The 26,280-nt window shown below is 35.7% G+C and overlaps 1 protein-coding gene across 2 annotated transcripts; it reads left to right on the forward strand.

Moving 5' to 3' along the window:
- Positions 1-60: 60 nt before the first annotated feature.
- Positions 61-24,660, forward strand: ERLEC1 (endoplasmic reticulum lectin 1). 2 transcript variants are annotated; one of them, XM_005212698.5, is made up of 14 exons: positions 67-378; positions 6,334-6,438; positions 7,865-7,945; positions 8,429-8,506; positions 8,641-8,704; positions 9,514-9,548; positions 11,593-11,816; positions 11,907-12,036; positions 17,075-17,236; positions 17,863-17,922; positions 20,742-20,866; positions 22,578-22,655; positions 22,950-23,025; positions 23,965-24,550. In XM_005212698.5, exons 1-14 carry the CDS (start codon positions 217-219, stop codon positions 24,034-24,036), a joined length of 1,452 nt encoding a protein of 483 aa, XP_005212755.1. In that variant the 5' UTR covers positions 67-216; the 3' UTR covers positions 24,037-24,550. The 2 variants fall into 2 exon arrangements, with proteins under 2 accessions (NP_001178336.1, XP_005212755.1); NM_001191407.1 differs by lacking the exon at positions 17,075-17,236 and having other exon boundaries at positions 61-378; positions 23,965-24,660.
- Positions 24,661-26,280: the final 1,620 nt, after the last annotated feature.

A 26,280-nucleotide genomic window follows, 5' to 3' on the forward strand; every position in this document is an offset into this window, starting at 1 on the left:
CGGATGTTGATACATCACCTGCCCCGGAAACGGTGGTGGGAAGCCCAAGGGGGCGGGGGCGGCGTTGCCGGGCTCTCCGGAAGGAGACGTGGCGGCGGTTGGGCCCCGGGCTGCCTGGACGCTTGGTAGTCCCGCCGCCGCCTCCTCCTCCTCCCCCTCCTCTCCTCTGTGGGCCGAGGAGGTTGTGGCGGCGGCTGGAGAACTCGGCGGCGGAGGATGGAGGAAGGAGGCGGCGGCGCGCGGAGTCTGGTCCCAGGCGGGCCGGTGTTATTGGTCCTCTGCGGTCTCCTGGAGGCGTCCGGAGGCGGCCGAGCGCTACCCCAGCTCAGCGATGACATACCTTTCCGAGTCAACTGGCCCGGCACCGAGTTCTCTCTGGTCAGTGCCCTTGCGAACCCGGTAGCCATCTCTCTTCTTCCTGGCACTTAAAAGAGTTCGGCCCCTTCTCTCGGTATTCTACGCTTTTTTCCCCTAGAACCTCCTCTGCAGGCGCATGCTTCATTCCTAGTCCAAAGCTTCAGTAATCCCGCGTTCGTTCATTCATACAGCAAGTGCTTAGCAAACACGTAGTGTGGATGTGCCTCCATGCCTACACATTCAGGATCCAGCGGTCACCTGTTCTCCCTTTTAAAGAAATCTGTCTCTCCAGTTTACCAACACTCCCCCCCTGTGGAAGCAGCTTTTCTAGAACCACGTCAGGCGCATCTGTTTTCTCTCTGGCAAGTCACCTGCAGCTCTTCCTCCACCAGCAGCCTTCTCTCCTTCAAGGAGTATTACACACACCCTTCCTACACAATCAGTTGTACTGTGGGTATGAGTTCCCTTTCTCATACTCGTTTTTTCTCTGTCGTATATGCATAGTATACATATACCGCACAGCTCTTTTCCCTTCAAAGTTGTCTCTCAGAGAGGGCTGTTTGACCGGTGAGATGTTAACGACACTTATGCAGAATGTCCTTTACAGTTTTGATGTATTATAACTGTTACTTAAGACTCCAGAACATGAGATTTTATGGTCAGTTTTCCTACATTGAAAAACGTATTTATAACCTCGAAGTAATGAATATTTGCAGTCCTTCCTTTGGGAAGTGGACTTCCGAGAAGTCTTCCTATCCATTGTCGGCCAGTAATAAATAGGTTCTTGTGATACTTACCGTATGGTAATTAATTCATTTATTTAAAATGGAAATCAGGGAAAATGTAACAGCCCACCTGCCCCTGAAAAGTTTTTTTTTTTTTTAATTCTTATTCCAATTATCTGCAGTCGTTCTACTTGGAAGACTATTTTAGTATATTGTTCTGTTACTATATCAATATATATATTGATATATACTATATATATATTGATATACTATATCAATATATATATTGATATATACTATATATATGTTGATATATACTATATCAATATATATATATTCTGTTAGTATATGTTCTGTTACATATATATAAAACATGAATATGTGATACTATCATGACAGCACAGAATGTCCCAGGATAAGGGATGTCGTCATTTCCACAACCCAGATTTCTATTTGCTGGTGTTGGTTTTAGCTAATATTTCACACCTGGTTTGTTTTCAGTTCTTCCATTCTGATAGTTCAGTGATTCTTAAATTTAAGTAGATATTTCTCTGGGAAGCCAATTTGTCTTTGCATTAATGCCAGAAGATATTTTTAATTAATTTTTATTAAAGTATAGTTGATTTACAGTGTTGTGTTAGTTTCTGCTGTACAACAAACTGAATCAGTTACACATATACGCTATATACATATACCCACTCTTTTTTAGATTCTGTTCCACTATAGGTCATTACAGAGCATTAAAGAGAGTTCCCAGTTCTATACAGTAGGTTTCTTATTCAGAAAATACTAATATATTAAAATGTTTATATAAAAGTTTGTTATAAGTCAGCTACAACTTGGAGATGAGAATATTTTAGTCCAACCTCTGATTATTTCTGAAGAGCACACTAGGCATGAACTCGGCAAATGTTTAAAGAATGTGGTCATTAAAATTTTTTACTCTACATCAATGTGGTTTTTTTTTTTTTTTTTTTTAAATTAAAAAAGGCATGCTAATATATGGCCCTAAAAAGTTACTGACCTATATGCAGGTGACTAAAACTAGCCTTTTTAGAAGTTATTACCAAACCGTTGCGTTTTCTTTCTGGCACTGTTGTTTGCTGGCTGCAAAAGGTTATGGAAAAGGATCTAAATGTACGGTGGACCAACCTTTCCTATATCTTAACAATTTTATTTTGAAATTTCGTTTTTAATTATTTTTATTTGACAATAAAGCATAATCTAAGATGGGCTTGTTTGAAAATTTGGGAAGAATTTTTTTCCTTTTTTTTTTAAGTTTGAGTTATTTTGGGAAAAAACTAAAGACATTTTCCTATGCCTTAGCAAAAGGCCTATGGCCCTCCCGCAAAAATAAGCCTCAAGAACCATTATCATTGATCTGATTTCTTTTAATATTTTCTTAATCTCAAGGCTTCACTTCCCTACTTTGTGTAATTGAAACTACAGCCCTCCACACCTGGCACCGTCATTTTGTTTTATAGGCCAGTTGGATGGACATTTGTGTGTAACTGAGCAGCTGAATGAACTAGGATAAAGATCCTTTCTCTCTCTACCACCTGAAATTGAGAGGGATTGGATTAAAAGATCTCAGGTTTTTTAATCTTTAAAACTCTTCTGTGCTTTATATTCTCTTGCCATTCAGATATATCAAAATGATACATCATCTTTCAAATTTACTTAGAAAAATTATCAAATGCCAAAAATATATACATTTTTTAATGTTTCCAATAATTCATGATTATGATATTCTTTCTTTACTGGTTTTTAGCAGTCAGTTTTGGTTTTGTGTGTATTTTCCTTCTGAAACATCATCTCTCTGTCTTTAAAACGTTCAATTATTCATTACTTCACACAGAATTCATGAACATCTCCAAAGGAAAACTGCAAAATAAGTCTAATTTTCTTTCAACTTCTTTTGCTAATACAGAAATGTATTCCCATTTGAAAACAAATGCTACCTTTGGGGGAAATGGTGACCGTCTCCATGGTTTGAATCATGTCCTATATCTTAACAAGTTGTACCATTGAGTTTATTTTACAGATTCTCCAGGATAGCTTTCTTTCTCATCCTCTGTCTTAATTCCTCCAGACTTGTGTCAAGCATTAGAAATTTCACACTTGCCAAGATACTTTTCAAGTTCCTTAATCTTGAAGACTACACCCCTCCTTGATTAGTCTCATTATATTAAAATCTGATTTTTATCATATCGCTAATATTGCCTCTTACACTGGAAATACTTTAAGGTGTCAAGTTATATAAAACAAGTTTTTTTAAACACTGTCTGTGATTATGTGCATTCAGAATTCATTTTTTAAGTAAAAACCTATTTTACAAAATCAAAAGGAAGCATTTTAGTTGATCAGAAATTTTTTTAAGTTAAAAGTCAAAAAGTTAGCTTTTCTCCTCTAATTTCCATTATTAAAAAGTCCATTATTAAAACATCATTATTAAAACTTCTTTGTAATTAGAAGTGAAGGAAATAAAAAAAAAAAAAGTCGGGTAAAATTTGTTTAAAATGTTTACTTTGTGATCCCAATAAATGATACACTATTTCAGCAAAGAGTTTTCAGATAGAAGAAATGTTATTTGGTTTGTTCTATTGAAGAGGAAAATAGCCTTTCCTATGGAGAAGGCAATGGCAGCCCACTCCAGTACTCTTGCCTGGAGAATCCCAGGGACAGAGGAGCCTGGTGGGCTGCCGTCTATGGGGTCACACAGAGTCGGACACGACTGACACCACTTAGCAGCAGCAGCCTTTCCTAAACTAATGAAAAATAAATCTTTGCAGCAACAACAAATCTTCAAATAAGAATAGAGATGGTTTCTATTTCTGTTACCTTTTACCTAAACCTTAAAAACAAGGAATAAATTTCATCATATAGACATAAAACACAAGATTATAGTTTTAATTACAAAGAAAGAATTGTCTTTCTTTGCTGTGGTTCCAAACAAGCAGTTTCTTTTTCCATTGTTAGCACTGTTCTGAACGTTTTAGTAAATGAGTCAGTATTGCTATTTAATCCAGTTCTGAACACTAGATTGCAGGTACTTCACAAATAGAGAGGAATGCATTTAAGACATATGCTACCGTCCACCTTCACTGCAGTACAGGAATGATTTGACAAAACTTTAAGCCATCTATTGCTAGCTAAATGAATGTGAGTCATTCTTTGCACAACGCACCATCATATGTTCTGACTATATCTGAAAAATACCAAAAGATAGAAATGTTATGTCTTAACAGCAGTTTGTTGGCTAAACTGAATAAATGTTTCTAAGGATCCCTTTATCATAAATTTGGCTTTGCAACTCTCACTTTCAAATCTCTTTGATTCCTGTCTTCACTTGTAATGTTCTTTTAAATAAGGATCCTTGGTTATAGTCCAGGACATGACTGAAGCGACTTAATATGCAAGCACACGCTGTATAGTAATCTAAGAAAATGTTAACCAAAGCTGATTCAAATATGTTAAAACAGTTAAGAGCACACAGAATATGGAACCAGTCTGCTAGGTTTCTTCTCTGGGCTGTGCTGTTTACTAACTATGTTACCTTGGACAAATTATTTAAGCCCTGGGCTTCAGTTTCCTTTTCAGTGAAATGGGTACAATGCTTGTTTTGAGCATTGATGAGATAATAATGTAAAGGGCTCAAATGGTACTATCATACAGCTCATACAGTCAGTATTTACTGCTGTTTTTTGTTTTGCTTTATTATCTTGGGAAAACATGGCCCTGATTTCTATTTGTGTTTAAGGTTTCAAGTACTTAAAGTTTCAAGTACTACTGGTTTTATTATAGTTAAGAGTTGTTTTGTTAAATTGAAGAAAGAATAGAGGTCTGTAATAAGAGTGATTCTTTCATTACTAGGGATTGCCAAATAGTTTAGTGATTTTATCTACTGTCAGAAGAGAAAAGAGAGAACTGAACTGCCACAGAATACTGCTCATAGACTTTGAAAACGTCTGTCTTGGTGGTGGTGGTGGTTTAGTCACTAAGTTGTGTCCGACTCTGGCGACCCCATGGACTGTAGCCCGCCAGGCTCCTCTGTCCATGGAATTCTCCAGGCAAGAATACTGGAGTAGGTTGCCATTTCCTTCTCCATCTGCCTTAGTAGTTAGTGACATATTTTCTGTCACAAAGCAGAGATTTCTTTTTTGTAAAATGATACCAGTTACAGTAATTGAAATGTTCATTTGAATTGCGTTGGTTCTTTTTGATTTGTGAATTTGTTTGGTTTTATACTGTAGAACACTTTAACGATAGTCTTGTTGATATATACCATGAGTCAGAAAACTACACCTTTAGGCTGGCCCACTCCAAACTTGATTTCTATAAGGTTTTTTGGTTTGTTTGTTTTTTTCTCAGAACATCCATGCTTATTCATTTACATAATAATGCCTGTGTACTTATTTCCTACAATGGCATGCTGCTGCTGCTGCTAAGTCACTTCAGTCGTGTCCGACTCTGTGTGCCCCCATAGACGGCAGCCCACCAGGCTCCCCCGTCCCTGGGATTCTCCAGACAAGAACACTGGAGTGGGTTGCCATTCCCTTCTCCAATGCAGGAAAGTGAAAAGTGAAAGTGAAGTCGCTCAGTCATGTCCGACTCCAGTGACCCCATGGACTGCAGCCTACCAGGCTCCTCCGTCCATGGGATTTTCCAGGCAAGAGTACTGGAGTGGGGTGCCATTGTAGTTGCAATAGAGATCATATGACCCACAAAGCCTAAAATATTTACTATCTGGCCCTTTACAGGAAAAATTTGCTGACCCTTATACATACTAAAAAAGTTAAATTAGCACAGAGGATTCATAGTAATTTATCCATATGTTACCCAAATATGAAAATTACTGTACTATCTTAGGTTCAGATGTCCCATCAAAAAGAATTGGGAGTATGTTTGTAAGTTGCTGTAGACTCTCATGTATAGGTGGTAATAAGTATTCAGTGATGGTGTATCCATGTACATTCACTGCCTCTAAATACTTTTTAATCCATATTATAACTTCAGTTTGTTGCATTACTACTTTTTTCCTTTATACTCCACACTATATTTTTGTTCCTTTTTTTTCTGTTACATTGTAACACCAAGAAAAAGTCTGTTGTCTTCATTTTATCATTAAAAAACATGTAGACTTTTTTCCTGCCTTTGGAAGTAAATAGGTTTGAAAATCCTCTGTTGAAATGATAAATTATAGTTTAGTTTAATCAGAGAAAATAATGTACATTTTTTGTTCTATTTCTAGCCTACAACTGGAGTTTTGTATAAAGAAGATAATTATGTCATCATGACAACTACACATAAAGAAAAATATAAATGCATTCTTCCCCTTGTGGCAAGTGGGGACGAGGTAAGTTTTTGTAAATACATTGATAATTCCTGTTACCAAACATTTATTTGAAACATTGCAACTGCATACTTTAAAATAAAATTGAGCGACAGGTTTCTCAGTAATGCTGTCTTACCATAAAAATAGTAATCACATTATTCCTGAATTCTTAGATTATGTATGTGTGGCATTTTTTATAAAGAACTGCTAGTAAATAAATCTGTAGGTACCTTGTACTTTCTCATTACCTTAGCTCTTGCCCGTTTCTTCCTCCTAAAATGCGCTAACTGCCTCTTATCCATCCTTTAAGGCAATGACTTCTTTCAAGATGAAACAGAGGCAGCATGGTAAAATGGAAAGGACACCAGCCTAGGAGCCAGGAGGCTGAGGTATAGGCTATAGTTAGCTGTGGAACCTGAACAAATTTGAAACTCAATTCCTTCACTCAATCAATTTTTTGAGCTAATTACAGAATATTTTCATAATCTCTAAAATGGAAGTATTAAACTCATTGAGTGCTTTCTTAAGAAGTTTTGTTCAGATTTAAGATCTGTGAAAGACAGCTATCTATTTCGTTTTGTTTTAAACCTTAAGACACAAATATACACATACACAATTATACACATATTTATGGCATTCGAGTATGAAATGTAAAATTGGAAAACTGAGAAGTATCTTAAAACTTTCCAGTGTATTATGTAAGATGCAACTATTCAAGGCTTTTATAGCTAGAAATTCTCAAGTAGGTGTATAAGAATTGTTCAGGAAACTGATACTCAGAAACCTTTTTCTAAGAAAAGGAAGAATTGAAGATTTTTCTATGGCTCTGTGTTTTATACTTCAGTTCTTTTTTTTTTCAATTGGAGTATAGTTGGTTTACAGTGTTGTGTTAGTTTCAGGTATATAGCGAAGTGAATCAGTTACACATTACATATATACATTCTTTTTTAGATTGTTTTCCCATGTAGTCCATTACAGAGTATTGAGTAGAGTTCTCTGTGCTAGACAGTAGGTTCTTACTATTAACAGTTATCTATTTTATATATAATAGTTTGTTTCTGTCAACTTTGATCCCCTAGTTTATCTCCCTCCCCCCGCCCTTCCCCCCTGGTAGCCATAAGTTTGTTTTCTACATGTGTGACTCTCTTTTTGGTAAATAAGTTCATTTGTACCATTTTTTTAGATTCCACATATAAGCAATACCATATGATAGTTACCTTTCTCCGTGTGACTTCACTCAATATAGAAGTCTCTAGGTCCGTCCATGTTGCTGCATATATTTCAATTCTTTTGAAAGAAATGGCATACCATAGGATCTTATTAAATCTTTTGACTTTTTCCCCTTTTATTTCCAAGCATTTGTGACTTGACCAATGAGTTAATAGCTAAACAGCAGAGTTGAAGAAAGCTCCCTAATAACGATATTAAACTCTTAATTCTTTCATAGGAAGAAGAAAAGGATTATAAAGGCCCGAATCCAAGAGAGCTGTTGGAGCCCCTATTTAAACAAAGCAGTTGCTCCTACAGAGTATGTATTTTATGTTCACTTAATTAGAAAATAAATTTTCCAGCAGCCAATAAACCCTTGAAAGTTTAAATTCCTGTATAGTATTGTATATGCGGCAAACACCCAGTAATATCACTTATCAAATATGTCACTTACCAAACTGCTTTGAATGTTTTTCAGATCAAAAGAAAGTTTCCTTGTATACAATTTTAATAAAAAGTGCTCATTGTTATCTTTTAGGCTGTGTGGAAAATGGTCCCTTGGCTGGGTGTTTATTACAGACCCCAGGTGTAGAACTATTTGCTTCACAGAATTTTTACATTTATCTAATTAGTGAAAACAGTGAATAGGCTTCAGAAATTTCATATTTTCTGAGGCATAGTAATAACTTTCATTTAATGAAAGTTTATTCTAAATCTTGGGAGAAATCTACTCAGTTGCTTAAAATATCAAAAAGTAATTCAGTTGAGTTATGTGGCTTTTGTATACATCCATCCCTCTTAGATTGAGTCTTACTGGACTTATGAAGTATGTCACGGAAAACACGTTCGGCAGTACCATGAAGAGAAAGAAAGTGGTCAGGTATTTTTTTCTTCAAACTATAAAATATGGAACATTATAAAATGAAAACTGTAATAATGAGATTTTTTTTTAATTTGTGTTCTTTAAAAATGTATTTGCAAAATACTTACTACATTATTTTTTTTTTAATACAGAAAATAAATATTCACGAGTACTACCTTGGAAATATGTTGGCTAAGAACCTTCTATCCGAAAAAGGTTTGTTTCTACAGAGTGATTTAGTAATAATGTTAGTATTTGGTTTAAAGTATATATTCAAATTGAAATTTAAAAGATCTTGTGGGAAGGACTTCTCTGATGGTCTAGTGGTTACAGACGCCACGCTTACAGTGCAGGGGGCACAGGTTCACTCCCTGGTCAGGAAACTTGAATTACCACATGCCGCATGATGCAGCCAATCGATTAAAAAAAAAAAAGATCTTGTTGGAGACTTTATGAATTGTAAAACACTTAAATAAATTTCTAAACAATGCCTTAGAAAACCTTTTCAAAGAGATCTTTCCATTATTTTTTGCTTTAACAAACATTGTTGCTTTTTTTCTACCTGTTAATTTTTAAATCTGGTGAGATATACATGTCAGTGTTATATTTATATAGTTTATTTATTTGCTTGGTTTAAGCAAAGTCTTTATATATGGAAATAAACATGTAGATATATCCCTCAAATTATGAAATGTTTTTATTAATCTCTGTTATTCACATTGGCCAACTCTTTTAAGAATAAACCTTTCACTGAGATAAAAACATTTTAGAAGAAAACTTGTGACCAGTTTTTATGCCTCAAATAGACTATTTCCTAGATAAAGATAAAATGATTAAATGACTGTTCTTTTCAAAAGAAACCATTTCAAGAAAATTAGCTTAAAGTAGTAAGATAAAAATTATATGTATGCTTTGAGTCTTCTTTAGAAAGAAGTTTAAGGTTACAAATTGAAGACTTAGTCATTTTATGTCTTGTATATAAGTTATCACTCATTATTTATACTTGCTTTTGTATTAATCCACAGAACAAGAAGCAAAAGAAGAGGAAAAATCGAAAGAGGCAAGTGATAATTGGTGATTTTTTACTCTGAACAGCTAAACACAAATTTATGTAACTTAATTGACAAAATATAGCCAGGTGTTCTTTAACTGTCTATCAAATACCTCAAAGGATTTGGTAAAAGAAAATTTGCAATCTGTTAGGTTTTTCTGCAAAAGCTATCCTATATTGCTTTTATTTACTTTTAAGATCGTACAAAAATAAATGAATTTATCAAAGATGTGTCTGGGAAAGTTTCTGTAATAGCATTATATCACTTCTGTGCTTAGCGGTGGTTCTTCCCCTCTATTTAACATTGCAAGCAATGATAATAGGAGCTTTTACATTTTTTTTCTTTTGTTTGAACCCTATCTCTTGTGGGTAAAACAGATAAACTGTATGTGTAAATAACAAGCGACCAGACTGCAAGCCTCTTAAAAGCAGGGACTGTCTTTTATCTCTTTATTCTGCAGTGCAAAGTAGAATGCTAGATATAATACAGGCCTTTCATGAATGTTTATTGAATCTGAATGCATAATTGATGACTGAAAAGTAGGGTTGTTTAAAAAAGAACTATTCCTTAGGGTGACTAATTACAATTTTAAGTGCCCTTGTGGTTTAAGGAATGATTTCTGAATCCTTAAAATTTCCATAAAGTTAAATAACTTACTGTTGGAAAATATTCCTACAAATGGTTTCATATCATAATGATACTTTTATTAGAAGTAAAGTAAAATGGCAAAAAGTCTTAGAAATTACTTAAAAGGGGTGTCTGTAATTTAAAAAGGTGGCTTTGGAGGAACTGATTAGCTGTGCATAGACACACATAGCATTGCTATTTTAAAAGGTTTTAATTTTACAGACTACCTTTGAGAGAAAATATTTATCTCAAAATATTTTGGCTCTGGAGGATAGCAAGATGAAATTCAAAGTGTGAAATGATAAAGGAAGAGGAAGAAAAGGGTAAGGGAAGAAAACTCACATTTTTGAGCCCTGGTTTATAAGCCAGATGCTGTGCAAGACATATAACCAAGAGTAATGCTCAATTCTCCCTATAGCCTTTGAGTATATATTATTATTCTGGTTTTACAAATGACAAGAACTGAAATTGGGTCAAAGGCATAAGGCTGGTGAATTCAGAGCTGGGATTTGAACCCAGGATTTTCTAATTCCAGACATTAGCATGAAAACAGCATACAAGAAACCTCAAAATATTTTTCTCTAGAATCTTTTGTTTATTGCCTGTTTTGGATATAGCACTGACAGGGTACCAAAGTGATACAAGATAAGCTCCCTGCCTCCAAAGAGCTTGCTTGGAGATGCTATTAACAACATCTTTTTAAAGCCCGTCCATGTAATTTTTCTTGTGTTTGTTAATAAAAGTGTGGGAGCTAACTCCTTAATAATCCTTGTCTTCTGAGATGATCTCCTTTATTCTCCCATTCCGTAAAAATGTCTTCATTTGTCTTTTGTTGGCCTTGAATAGATTTACTTAAGAGTTTATATGCTGAGAAGTGTGTCTGTTAATAACAGGAAAGAAAAGTAACCAGACTGATGAATCAGTGTAATACTTAGATATCTGTTTTAGAAGATAGTATTAACTGTGTAGCCCCACTTTTTGACAAATCAAACTTCAGACTTCTAGAATCTAAATTCTAACACAGGCATCCACTGAGGGTTTAGTGAAGAAAGCTTTGACCAGCCCAGTATAGGAAGTTTCTGCATTTTATCCTGGTCTCTTTCTTTGTAACTATTGAAGATAATTCATATTAATTATGTCTTTGTAATCCTTTATATAAATGTACATCTTAATTTTAGCACCAAGTGAAAATTTCCTTTTATGCTGTATTAAATTAGCTCTGAAAATATGTATATATTAAGTAAGAATATGAACCAAAAGAACATTAGGAGAGCTTATAGAAAATACAGAAGTGTTACCATTATATTAAATAAATGTTAGTTTATAAATAAAATGTAGTTTTCTTCCTTTCAGAATAAGTGCTTCTCCCATCCTCACCCCACCTCTATTTCTAATGAAAAGTCTGTCTTATACTCTTTTTTTAAGATTCCCACTAAAAATATCGAAGGTCAGATGACACCCTACTATCCAGTGGGAATGGGAAATGGTACACCTTGTAGTTTGAAACAGAACCGGCCCAGATCAAGTACTGTGATGTACATATGTCATCCTGAATCTAAGCATGAAATTCTTTCAGTAGCTGAAGTTACAACTTGTGAATATGAAGTTGTCATTTTGACACCACTCTTGTGCAATCATCCTAAATATAGGTAGGATGTGGATTTAATATTTTAAACATGAAATGCACACGATTTAAAATGTTGTATCCTTAGCTTTAACACTTTGTTTTCACTGAACAGATTCAGAGCATCTCCCGTGAATGACATATTTTGCCAGTCACTACCAGGATCGCCGTTTAAACCCCTCACCCTGAGACAGTTGGAACAACAGGAAGAAATACTAAGGGTGCCTTTTAGGAGAAACAAAGAGGTATGAGAACTATCGAACAGTATTTTCCCAGTGCTTCCATTTCCAAAAATCATAGCATGTATCAGTATTTTAATGATTTTCTGTAGTATGGTAATAGTAATTTATTTTCCTGACTCAAAATTGTCAATTCCAATTCTCTTGATTTTAATTTTCCTTATTCTAGTACTTCCCAGACTATTTTAGCATTTTCTTACACTCATGATTCCATAATATTTTAAAGTTTGGCATCCTGTTCATTTCAGTTAAATTTTTCAGCTAGTTAACCGAACTTCCCAGCTAAGCGTCTTGAAAAAAATAGACTACAACCCATCTCCTAATACTTTATTTATTCTTCAACTCATTGCTATTTATCAAACCATCATTCTGTCATTCTCCTTAAATGGTTCTTACTAAGATCAACAGCTGTCTTTGGTTCTAAATTTGCTGGACATGTGCATAACTTGATCTTAGCTGAACATTTGAAGCTTGAACTTTTTCTCCTTTCTTTGCTTCAGTTCATTATCTCACTGGTTCTCTTCTGTGTACTAGCTCTTTCTCTAATTCCTGCTTCTTAAAATGTTACAGTTCCCTTGGTTCTGTTCACAGGTCCTTTGTCTCCTTTTTGTACATTGTCTCCTTAGGTAAGCTCATCCAGGACTATTCTTTCAACTTCCATTTCCATGCCTGTGTATTATAAATATACATCTACAAATTACAATCACAATTATTAACATGTATTGAATCTTTACTGAAGAAGGGAGTGGCTACCCACTCCAGTATTCTTGCCTGGAAAATCGCATGGACAGACAAGCCTGGCGGGCTACAGTACATGGAGTCGCAAGAGTCAGACTTAGCAACTAAACAACAATTGAGTCCTTACAGCTATTATCTAATCCTTACAACAGCATATAAGATATAGTATTACCCAGCTTAACAGGTTAGGGAACTGAGGTTCAGAGGGGAAGTGACAAGTGATGGGTTAGAGATTACAATCAAAGCAGTCTGATTCTAGAATCTGTCCCTCTTAACCACTTGTCTCTACTGCTTCTCCCTTTTGATATGCCATCTTCCCTTTCCATCTGCCTATTGGACATGTATACATTTTCAGTTATCTCAGACTTACCTTTTTTTCCTCTTTCACAGTGACACTTTTCTTGTCTTCCCCATTCCTTTTAAAGCTGTATGCTCTACCCAGTTGTCCAAGTCAGAAACCTAAGTCATTCTGCTTATCTCTCAATGCTATCAGTGTTATCCTCTGACTGCTTTTCAAACCTGTCTTTAGTTCAGAACTTCATCATTTCTTAAGACCTAAAACTAATCTCACACATCTTCCTTCTAATCCTTCCCACACAGCTGATAAAATGTTCTGTCTGAAATGAACATTTGATAATTTATTTAACCGTTTGGTATTTAACGTGATCTGTAAGTCCATCCCAAAGGAGATCAGTCCTGGGTGTTCATTGGAAAGACTGATATTGAAGGTGAAACGATGTTGAAGGCCACCTAATGTGAAGAGGTGACTCATTTGAGAAGACACTGATGCTGGGAAAGATTGAGGGCAGGAGGAGAAGGGGACGACAGAGGATGAGATGGTTGGATGGCATTACTGACTCAATGGACATGGGTTTGGGTAGACTCCAGCAGTTGGTGATGGATAGGGAAGCCTGGCATGCTGCGGTTCAGGGGTCACAAAGAGTCGGACACGACTGAGCGACTGAACTGATATCTCAAGATGAAATTGTTGTTCATACAATCATTTTATCAAAGAAGAATAGAGGACCATTCATGATCTGGCTTCAGCCTCATCTCTCATTTCCATTCCTTTGATACCAGCTATTTTGAACAACTTAAGCATTTCCTAAAAGTACCACATTCCTTCCAACCTCCTTGCCTGTCGATATACTGTTTTCCCTCTTCTTCTGTTGTCTTCTCCCCTCCCTCCCTACACCTGATGAACTAATAGAAATTCATCAGGGGTAAGCATGAAGATCTGCTTTCAGTGTCACTTTGTTTGCAAATGAACCAGGATTTCTAATGGATTACCTGCATATGAGATCCATCTTTCCTCTTCTGTGAGCATGTATTTTATTCAGCCCTCCATTATAGCACTTACATGGTTAAAATAGGTTGTTTTTCCTATGGTTCTTCATTAAAAGGGAGGGAAGATTTTTTAAATTTTCATTACTTGGAGTTTCCAGCTTGTTGTGTGATACCTGCTGCTGCTAAGTCACTTCAGTCATGTCCGACTCTGTGTGACCCCATAGATGGCAGCCCACCAGGCTCCACCGTCCCTGGGATTCTCCAGGCAAGAACACTGGAGTGGGTTGCCATTTCCTTCTCTAATTCATCAAAGTGAAAAGTGAAAGGGAAGTCTCTCAGTCATGTCCGACTCCTAGCGACCCCATGGACTACAGCCCACCAGGCCCCTCCATCCATGGGATTTTCCAGGCAAGAGTACTGGAGTGGGTTGCCACCTAGTGTGCTGTTAATATTTAACAGTGGGTTAATTAACATTTAACTACAAGGCCTTTGTTCTTGCCTGGAGAATCCCAGGGACGAGGGAGCCTGATGGGCTGCTGTCTATGGGGTCGCACAGAGTCAGACACGACTGAAGCGACTTAGCAGCAGCAGCAGCAACAAGGCCTTTATCGCCCCTTCCTCTTGAATACTTATTGTGAAAATATTGCCAGACTCTTTGTGGATGTTGTGAACTCTGCTATTATGATAAGGAGGAAACATTATCTTAACCGTAATCTACATTTGATTTGAAGTGCTGTATTGAAAGATTGGAAATGGAATTATTTTCTCATCTTCTTCTTGATAATGATTTCAGTACTAACGAGTACTTAAAAAAGTCAGTCCCATCAAAATTCTTCACAAACCCAACTTTAATTATTCTTCAAGGAAGAAGTGCCAGTTTATTTTTCTTTTATGAGTTAAATCCACAAGTTGAGAAAACAATTTTTAAAGCTATAGATGATAGCTATAATGTTTTCAAAATACCTAGCATCTTGATAGTACATGTTGTCTATGAAATCTTAGGTAATACTGTGAGTAATTACTTTGAACTGGTCATCTTTATTTCAGAATAATTTTTTTTAGAAATTCAATTTATTACATATAACTTTTTTTTAAAATATTTGGCATATGGTTTGCCTTTCAAGTATGAACTAAGCTTTACCATAAAGAATTTTTTTTAAACAAAATATATATTTGGCTCTCCAATTGTTGTATCTGATTCTTTGTGACCCCTTGGGCTATAGCCTGTGAGGCTCCTCTGTCCATGGGATTTCCCAGGCAAGAATGCTGGAGTGGGTTGCCATTTCCTTCTCTGGAGAATCTTCCCAATCCAGGGATCAAACCCACCTCTCCTGCATTGGCAAGCAGATTCGTTACCACTGAGCCACAGGGGAAGCCCTATGTTATTATACCACATTAATTTGGAAATGACTGGATTTATTAAGAATCTATTTTCTGAATTTCCAAACCCTGATTCAGAAACTACTATCATCTTGCTTTTATTGGGGTAATTTTCCTTAAAATGAAAGTAGATGTTCTGTCCTAAAGAAACAATAATAAATGGTCATGTTTCTTCTTACCTCTTCCCCTTTTCTCAGCTACAGGTTTCACTGTGCAGTATTCTTTTCTTCACTGACCTTACTATAGGTCTCATGTATTCTAAGTAATTGCTTTACTCTATTAGACCTTATCTTCTTATGAGTAGTAACTATGTCTCCTTCATTTTTAATATTCAGCATTTAAAATAGTGCTAGGAGCATAGTATAGGCTCTGAATGTGGAAGGAGCCTACATTCTATAAATGTAGAAAGAGCCATGTAAAAGTCAAGGTTTTTTTAAAAAAAAACAAGAAGGCATCTTGGCAGTCTTTGTTCTTAACATTGAAGAAGAGAGAGGATAAGCTCATTGGTTTCCAACATAACCATCCAGTGACTCCTGTTATACAAGATGAAAACAAGAAAAGAACTACAACTGGCCAATGGCAACTACAGTAACTACATACATTTTACTGTTTAATTTCTTTATTGTTGTTTTATTCAGTTCACTGGTATACTCATTCCTTCAGTTGTGGTCTAGATTCATTTCCCTTCTGCTCACTGTCAGCACCCAGATAACGTCCAGCTTCTAAATCATTGACTTCTTTCATAACTGTCCTCTTCTCTCCACCCCGCTTGTCACTCCCTTACGTTTGAGTCTCTTCATCTCTGGCCTGGGTTTCTGAGCTCCTAACTTGACTCTCCACCTCCAGATTTGTTACTATCCCTTCTTCCCTGTGACTGCAAAAGTAATTACTTAAAAATCTGATCATACCATATCTTTGTCTAAAACCTAAAAGTTGATGTTCAGACTTGGCATCACACAGTTTTGCAGCGTGTAGTGCCTGCTTCTGTCTTTGGTTTTAACTCTCATACCACCACACATCTTTGCTCTTACCGCTTTCTCAGGTTCATGTGCACATCCACACAACACCTAACAGACCTTCACATGAGTCACAGATTATTAATGTTTCATGAATTAAGCAAGGGTTTTCTCTTTGTGAAGTCTGTATGTTTCAGTTCTTCATCAGTCTGTTTGAATCACCCATGTCTCTGAATCTGCTATTCCCTGTACCCTTCCCTTATTACACCGCAGTTTGCTCCAGGGCAGCACCCAGGTCCTGCTGCATTTGAATAATTACAACTAACATTCATATTCGTTCCCACTTAGCCCTTTATTAGACTGCTTATTATCCTTTCTTTATAGATAGTAACCACATTTTTTTAAACAAAATATAAAATCTAACAGATAGTGAAGTACTGAAGAGTAATGAGACAAAACATACGAAGTAGAAATTATCCCTGTATTGTTAAGAATGGTCAGCATACCCCTAACTGGTAGATGGAACTAACACTTGACTAGAGCTTTCTCTATGCTATTAAGTGTTGCAAAATTCATTTTCTTAAAGCACATTAAAAATGAGTGGACAACTTTTATTTTCCAAATTTTCTAAAGTTAATTTAAGTCATACTGAAGCCTATAAATATGTGTTTGTTTAATTTTAGGAAGATTTGCAATCAACTAAGGAAGAGAGATTTCCAGCAATCCACAAACCCATTGCTGTTGGTTCTCAGCCAATGCTCACTGTTGGAACAACCCACATATCCAAATTGACAGATGACCAGCTCATAAAAGAGTTCCTTAGTGGTTCCTATTGCTTTCACGGGGTGAGAAATAAACCTTCAGTTTAAGTATTTATCTTACAGCTTTCACTTTGTATGTTATTTATCAAGAGACATTAGCAGCACTGAAAAAGATTTTTTGTCTGTAGAGAAATGACAGGATTCTGGAAGCTTTCCAGCAGACATTTCTCTACATCTCACTATAAGGCATAGTCATTATAATTTCTCTTTACTCACAGGCTAAAACTTGACTTTTACTTGATAAAAAAATATATATATATTTAAATAAGTAATTCATGTGTGATTCTGGCTAATTGCTAGAATGGGCACCAATGATTGTATAGCCTGTATTTTGGTTATGACCCTACATTAGCTCATTTAAAACTTGAGCTAATATCTGCAAAGGTGGAATTCTGCCTCTGACTCAGCATCAGTGGAAAATATGCTTATAAGTAGAGTTTTCATTTTACTTTATTTTACCAAGAAAGTTATTCTCTGTATGTCCATTTTTTAAGTTTATTAGTAATTTTTAGTTGTGATTTTCAACCATATTATTGCTGGTACAATTTTTTTTATTACATATATGTCCATTACTATCACGTGGCAATATTGAGACAAACCCCAGTACCCCTTTCTCTGTACTGAAACTTGATCTGTTTCCTTTCCTGTAGGGTGTTGGTTGGTGGAAATATGAATTCTGCTATGGCAAACACGTACATCAATACCATGAGGTATGGCACAGTCTTTATATCATTCTATCACTAAATGGTTTAAAGCTTGAAAAATCTTTTGTGGAAAAATAGAGGAGTGGGATTGGTGTTACTTTTAAATATAAGATGATTTTAATATGGAAATATTCAACAAAACATCTCTAAATTTTGGGAAATGGAAAGCTTGTTGTTAGTTAAGACTACATCAGTCATCTTAAAGTAACTTGGTTTGTTAACTACTCAGATTCTTGCATTACTGTCAGTCTGGAAGAATAATACAGTACTGTGACTAACTCTTCAGCTTTGGCTAAGAAATTAGTCATTTTATAACTCATATTTAAGAAAGTGAATGGTAAGATAGAATGTTGTCACTAGTCTCAGTAAAATAGGATAGATACAGCAAGTTTCTCAGCTAAAAGAAGGTTCCATATGATCCAAGTTTAAGTTTTAAGATTAAATGCTCTTTAGTCTTTTATAGTGTCATAAATCAGCATTCTCTCACACTTGAATCAAAGCTGCTTAAAGCTTACCATTTAGTAAGTAATCAAAGCTTACCATTTAGTAAGGTAAACTACTAGACCCTGAAGACAAGCATTAATAAATATTGATTTGGTTGTTTTAAAAGGCTCTTTATTCCCCAAAATAAATAACAACTGGTAATTAGAAAATACCATATTTGCCCTCCTGAGATGTTTTGAGCTGATCTTAAATTCCATGATGGATCATATCAGGAAAGATCAACTCACTTTCCACATTTAAATCATTCTAAAAAAATGTATGTGGCATCTGTAAACTAGGACTTTTTTTTCTTCCATTAAACCTGTGCTGTCCCATTTCATCATGCTTTCCTCTTATTCTTGCTGCTTTGTAGATGTTTTACATCTGTAGATGTATTTTTTAATAATATTTATTAATACAAAAAAGATACAGTACCATCTAAGTACAGTCCAGATAATACCCACTGGTTGTTTTTTTTTTTTAATTAAAGGAATATATGCCAGCAATATAGAATAGAATGAAAAGTAAAATTCTCCTCCACTATTGTCCCATTTTTCAAAAGTAACAGCTGTTAACATTTTCTTAGTTAACAACCAAAAGGGGAAAAAATAATGCATATACATAAATTTGATATAACCTTTTTATTTATACAGACGGGATATACTGAATGCAATTGTTCTTTTCACCTAGTATCTTGGAGATCTTTCCATGTCAGCAACAACTGATTTCATTTATTTCAGCAGGTACAGAGAATTATGCCTATACACACAGTGTATTAATTAGATCTCTATTGATGATCTTTGAGTTGTTTCCAGTTTCTGCTGTGATAGCGTCTTAGTGAACATTTTTAAATAGTTGCGTTTGTAAACTTTTGCAAGTACACTCATAGTACACACATCTAGAAATGTACTTGGTGGGTCAGAATAGATGCATACTGAACAGTTGCCTCCAAAGGTTGGATCGTTTACATTCTCATTAATGACTATTTTCCTATACACTTGCCAACACTGCTGCTGCTAAGTCACTTCAGTTGTGTCCGACTCTGTGCGACCCCATAGACGGCAGCCCATCATGTAATCCCCGTCCCTGGGATTCTCCAGGCAAGAACACTGGAGTGGGTTGCCATTTCCTTCTCCAATGCATGAAAGTGGAAAATGAAAGGGAAGTCGCTCAGTCGTGTCCAACTCTTAGTGACCCCACGAACTGCAGCCTAGCAGGCTCCTCCGTCCATGGGAGTTTCCAGGCAGGAGTACTGGAGTGGGGTGCCAGTGCCTTCTCTGCTTGCCAACACTAGGTTTTATCAAACTTCCTTTAGCTAAGGTAGTGTAACCTAGGACTTTTCGAGGAACTCTGGTAGGAACTTTGGGGTATAGAAAAATAATAGTAGCTAACAAACATAGTATTCACTGTATACCAGGCACCATTCTAAGTGCTTTACACATATTAACTCATGCAATGCTCATAAGAGATGAGTATTGTTATTCTAAGATAAGGAAACTGAAGCAAAGATTTAGTAACTTGCCTAAAATCACATAGGGAGTAAATGGTGAAACCAGAATTCAAACCCAGACAATCTCTATATCCAACCTCTTATTAAACAGTTTACTATGCCAATCTAATACCTGTCTATCTAGGAATCTACGGTGTGGTTGCTAAAAGAATGTTTAATGGCTCTGTCTCTTCCACTAGGCAGTAAGCTCCACTATACAGTGGCTGTGCCTTTTTGCCTCTGTAAGGGTTTTTAATTCTACTCATCAGATGTATATTAGTACCCAACATGGTCCCTGGCATAAAATACAAAGGAAAAAAGGAAGACAGGAAGGAAAGAAAAATGAGAGAGAAGGAAGAAGTCCATGTAAAGGGCAGTATGGGGTGCATCATCAAATGAATAATATGGAAACTTGTATAATGAGTAAGAGATAGAGGCCAGAGATTGAAGTAGGAATCACAGTAGTATGTAGTTACAGTATCTAGGTGTGAGAGAGTAAACTCTTAGTTGAGGGGTGAGATGCTGGCAATAATAGACCAATAGAAGAGTGAAGCCAAGAACATCTCCAGCAAAGTGACAGGACTGATAAGTGTAGAGTGAAAGGCAACAGAGTCACAATAACTACATCTGGACTTAACCTGACTAGAAAGTGCCAGTTTCATAATTCAGAGAAACAAGAAATAAACAGTAATGAGCTCAAATTTCTCCTCATCAAGTTTGACTAACATTATTACATCTAAACATAGATATCCAGTGTACAGGTGAAGATAAGTTCTGTAGCTTATAGCCCATCAGCATAAATGTCACCTTGATGTCAAACATTCATTGTCACAAATATTTTTTCATATATTAGGACAAGGATAATGGGAAAACCTCTGTGGTTGTGGGGACATGGAACCAAGAAGAACATATTGAATGGGCTAAGAAGAATACCGCCAGAGCCTATCACCTTCAAGATGATGGGACCCAGACAGTCAGGTAAATACTAACTTTATTTGTCTCTGGATCTTAGAATATTTGAAACTCAGAATATTGGAAAACGTTAATTTAAAGTAAAATCTTTTTGTTATTTTTTTTCTGGGACATTTTTTAGGTTAGTTTTTTTTTTAAGAGGAAACACAGCGTAATAGTTAAAGAGGAGTTTCTGAAGTCAGATACCTTGGATTCAAACACTGGCGATTCACCTGCTACCCTGGGCAAAGTACATAGTCTTTGCAAGCCTCACTTTTCATGTCTAGTAGTATTTGCCTCAGAGAACTGTTATGACATTTAAATGAGGTAACTGGTGTAAAGTGTAGTGCCTGGCAATTGCATGCAATGAACTTTGACTACTTCCTTTGACAATGTTGGTGTTAGTGTTACCCTGCTGCAATTCCAGGTATTAGGTCTAACCCTGTTATAAAGCATTTTACCCCTTCATGTATAATCTTTACCTCTTTAAGTTATTTAATTCTCTTTAAATATACTCTAGCATTCTCCTTTGTTATTTAACCGTTGTGCAGTAATGATTGAAAGTAGTTAAACAATGTTTTTTTTGAAAAACTGCCTGAACATTTCTTTGGGCCATTAGGTATATCTTGTTATAGCAGAAGGAAATTCATTTCTTCTTAGCCAAGAATAACTAAGCTTTAGCTTTGCTTATAGTCCATTACCCAGTGAATTTTAAATCATTCGTTCTTTTTCCTTCTCAGATGTTAACTTTGTCCTTCCTAGCACAGATGGTATTGAGAGATCTGTTTTCAGAATGTACTGACTTCTTGGACTGATCAAAATCAAAATTAGCAAAGTTAAGAGATATTCATCTAAGTGTTAATATACTAAACAGATCAAACATTTTTTTTTTTTTTCAAACATTTTTTAAATGTTTATATTTTTCAAGTGAAAGTAGCTCATGGTATCATGTGCAACAAATATTGAAGCACAGACGTATGAGGCTAACAAAATTAAACTTTTGTTTAGTTCCTGCTCTTTGGAATTTATAGCTTAGCATAGGCTTTACCTTCTTACTCCTGCATTACATTATTTTAAGGAGTGCAGCTGAATGGAGGGTAGGAAGAAGGGAAAACTGACAAAGCAAACAATATTCAGAGTAGGGGAAAAGAAGAGCTGGGGAAGTGCTTAACTTTAAAAGAAAACTTTTTAAAAAGCAGTTTAACCTTAACTATTTGTATACAAGTAAATAATATGCAGGAGAAGGCAATGGCACCCCACTCCATTACTCTTGCCTGGAAAATCCCATGGATGGAGGAGCCTGGTAGGCTGCAGTCCATGCTAAGAGTCGGAGACGACTGAGCGACTTCACTTTCACTTTTCACTTTCATGCATTGGAGCAGGAAATGGCAACCCACTCCAGTGTTCTTGCCTGGAGAATCCCAGGGACGGGGGAGCCTGATGGGCTGCCTTCTATGGGGTCGCACAGAGTCAGACACAACTGAAGTTACTTAGCAGCAGCAAATAATATGCAAGTTATTGATAAGATCATTCTTATTAATTAAATCAGTAAGAAGTATCTCAATTTGATATTCTATAGAACCTGAAAAACTTTCTCTGTGACATAACCTTAAAATATGTATTTTTAAGGAATATAGTTGCAAAATTGAGCCCTCTAACCATCTCACCCTATCCATTAAAGTTACTCTGAATGAGTGAAGTTATAGTTTAATAAAACTTGTTTGTTTTTCTGACTCAGGATGGTGTCACATTTTTATGGAAATGGAGATATTTGTGATATTACTGACAAACCAAGACAGGTGACTGTAAAACTAAAGTAAGTTAGACCATCAAATCATGCTTTATGCCTTTCTCTTTAATTTGCGTCCTATGGGCAAACATTTATGTAAGATATAATTATATTTATTAATAATATGAATTTTTCAGAAAATAGTTTTATTATAAGATAGTAAAATCATAATTGTAATTATTATTTTAATAGTTATTGTCAAATTAGGCTATTTCAGTTATTAACTGTATAGAACCACTTACAAGATATTTTTATCCTTGAAAAGAAAAAAAAATACTTTTGTGTGGTTTGGGCAATACCTTAAAGTACTCTCTGTTTTAGGTGTAAAGAATCAGATTCTCCTCATGCTGTCACTGTATATATGCTAGAGCCTCACTCTTGTCAGTATATCCTTGGGGTAAGTGGAAAACTAATATTCAGGAATTCAGTTTGGGGCCACATTTTAATGTTTAGCATTAAGTCTAGAAAGGACATTCAGTAGTCTCCAGAATTTAATATAGCCCTCATATCGCCTCTGTAAAAATTGACATCCTTTTTATTGAGGTATAATTTATAAAATTTTTTAAAATGCCAAGTTCCTAAGTGTTGAGTCTGAGTTTTGGAAAAATTTTGCCCGTCATCTATTTCTGGGGCTGTGATTAAAATATGCTAATTTCAAGTTGTCCCCAAATCTTCTTTTATCTTATTCTTACCTTTTTCTTGTGTCAGTTTGGGTCACATCATTTCTATTGAATTATCTCCAAGTTTATTGACTCTTTCCTCTGCTGTGTCCTGTCCACCTCTGAATGAATTTATCCCTGCTATATTTTTCATTTCTAACATTCCTCTTCAGTTTTTTTTTTTTATGGTTTTATTTTCTCTGTTAAAATCCCCCATCTTATTCACACATGTTTTCTATGTTTTCCACTTATTTCCTCTAATTTCCTCCATTATATTTATTATCATTGTCTTAAATCTGATGATTTTAACACCTGGCCCATCTTTGGCCATTTTTCTTTACCCTTTTCTTGAATGGTGCAACTGATTATTTTGCCATATTCTTCTACATTTTGTTATGTAAGACCTAGCAATGTATTTCTCTCTTATTCTTGCCCTTTACTCCTTTTCTTTCTTACATCTTTTACTTAAAAATAACTACTTACCTATCTAGCATTTTATATGGATGACTAAAAATTGTTTTCTAAAAAATTCACTTTGTAGAAATAACATTGGATGACTTATCCAAAAGAAGGACTCATATACATTTACCAAATTTATACGTATTCATTCAGCAGAATACTGAATAAAGTATTCAGCTTAGCAACTTTAAAATGGTTTTATTTTCGTTGTTCTTTAGGTTGAATCTCCAGTGATCTGTAAAATCTTAGATACAGCAGATGAAAATGGACTTCTTTCTCTCCCCAACTAAAGGATAACAAAGTTCAGGGGGAAAAAACCATTGGAAGTCACGATGATTGTCTGACCATTGTCCTGTTACAGAGCTCTCAGTCATGGACCTCATATAAAAGATTGTATAAAAGGACTCTCAACCACTTTGTGAATATATATGTGTATATAAGAGGTTATTGATAAACTTCTAAGGCAGACATTTGTCTCACCTTTTTCATTTTTGTTGTGTCTTAGGAACTGATTGTGTGTCTTTCTTTGCTTGGATAATGTGATTCCAAAATAAATCTTGTCCAAGCAATTTAGAGTTCATCCTAATGAAATGTCATATAATTGTTGTACCTATTGAAAGTTTTTAAATAATAGATTTATTATGTAAATTATATATAGCTAGTAGATAATGAAGAAAGAAATTGATAGGTTGTTTAAATGAGAGACTATTAAATATGTAAATCCTAGTGCCTGAAATCCTTTCAGCAAATTTTTATTTGGCAACTGCTCTCTGCCAGGTATTAAACCAGAAACTGGGCACACTGTGAAGCCTCATGTGGAAATTTTCTTTTCCTCCATTAACTTCAAGAGACTATTATTGCAATAGGTTGCCTCTCTTTCAGAACTTTTATCTGTTTCTATCTATATCATATCTCCTTGACATGAGTGTGTTTTCCCCCAAAATATGTACCTGATATAGACAGTAAATCATTCTTACCTTTTGACAGAATTATTTATCTTAACAAAGCACACTGTGCTGGCTGTCCTTTGTACTTGCCTACTATATACTACAGATTTTAGCTCTGGACAACTTTATATCACAGTATCTATTTTAAAGTGAATAAACTGTCCACAAGCAGTGTTGTCATGTAGTCAATGGCAGGTTATTCAGTTTCTTTATTTTCTCCATTACTCTGTTTCACACATCATCCTGTCGTATTTTGAGCATACATGTCTAAATAAGGACAGAAAAGCAGCTGTAAAATTTTTTACTTTTCTTCCTTTTCAGCAGTCTGGTCAAAGATATTTTAGTTTGAAATAAGGTGAATACAGTTGACTGTTGGAAGGCTTTCTGTACGTTTTAATAGTAGGAAGCAGCACACACAGTAATAGCATGTACTTTGAATCCACACTTAGGCCCACATATTCTCTTTGACTTACTATGTGATCCTGGACAGAGCAGTTAACCATTTCCAGCCTCGCTTCCTCTTTTGTAGAGACTGCTTATTACTTCATAAGGTGGTTGTATCAGTGTATTAATTTTCTCTATTTTTAAAAAGCCTAGCCCTAGTACTCGACACCAGGTTCCCAATAAGTGTTAGTTTATCTTCCTAATACTTCCCTTGTCTCCTACTGACATAATAAGATCAGAGACCAAAGCCATTAAAATGTATTTCTTTAATAAATTATAAAATTATATTTATTATATCAATCAAGACAACAGATTTACCTTCTCATTTATATTATAGGTATAAAAGGAGAGAGTTAGAATTGTGAAAGGTTAGTGTCAAAGCCAGAAAAGGCAATGGCACCCCACTCCAGTACTCTTGCCTGGCAAATCCCATGGATGGAGGAGCCTGGTAGGCTGCAGACCATGGGGTCATGAAGAGTTGGACACGACTGAGTGACTTCCCTTTCTCTTTTCACTTTCATGCATTGGAGAAGGAAATGGCAACCCACTCCAGTGTTCTTGCCTGGAGAATCCCAAGGACGGGGGAGCCTGGTGGGCTGCCGTCTATGGGGTCGCACAGAGTCGGACACGACTGAAGCGACTTCGCAGCAGCAGCAGCATCAGTGTCAAAGCCAAACTCTATTTTGTAAGAGCGGCGGGGCGGGGGAGGAATTCTGAAAAACTGTATTGGAATTGTTTACTACAGAAGATTCTTAAAAATAGAAGTCATAATAAAAATTGTCAGTCTTCTGTTTGGGTAACAGCTTAAACTTCTTTGAGAGGTGCACTAGACCAGGTATCTCCATAACTCTTCTATTATAAATCTCGGGTCCCCTATCAGTAGTCTGTGAAATCTTTTGATTTCCAAATTGTTTGTTGCTACCTCAATTGTGCAGCCATTCTTCCATGTAAGTGGGCTGAATACCTAATAGGAAAGAAAAGGGGCTCACCTATAATATGCCTAATGGACTTTGAGAAGTCTTCCTCAAAGTGGAATCTCTATTAAGTGAAGTGAAAGTTGCTTAGTCATGTCTGAGTCTCTGCGACCCCATGGACTATATACAGTCCATGGAATTCTTCAGACCAGAACACTGGAGTAGGTAG

The sequence above is a fragment of the Bos taurus genome, chromosome 11 (assembly GCF_002263795.3).
Source record: "Bos taurus isolate L1 Dominette 01449 registration number 42190680 breed Hereford chromosome 11, ARS-UCD2.0, whole genome shotgun sequence".
In the NCBI taxonomy this organism is placed as follows: Eukaryota; Metazoa; Chordata; class Mammalia; order Artiodactyla; family Bovidae; genus Bos; species Bos taurus.

Bases quoted from the DNA above. Each gene is read 5' to 3' on its own strand.
- ERLEC1 (XM_005212698.5), top strand. From the start codon at position 217: ATGGAGGAAGGAGGCGGCGGCGCGCGGAGTCTGGTCCCAGGCGGGCCG. The intron at 11,817-11,906 runs GTAGGATGTGGA...TTCACTGAACAG, and splicing joins TGCAATCATCCTAAATATAG to ATTCAGAGCATCTCCCGTGA. The intron at 22,656-22,949 runs GTAAGTTAGACC...TCTCTGTTTTAG, and splicing joins CAGGTGACTGTAAAACTAAA to GTGTAAAGAATCAGATTCTC.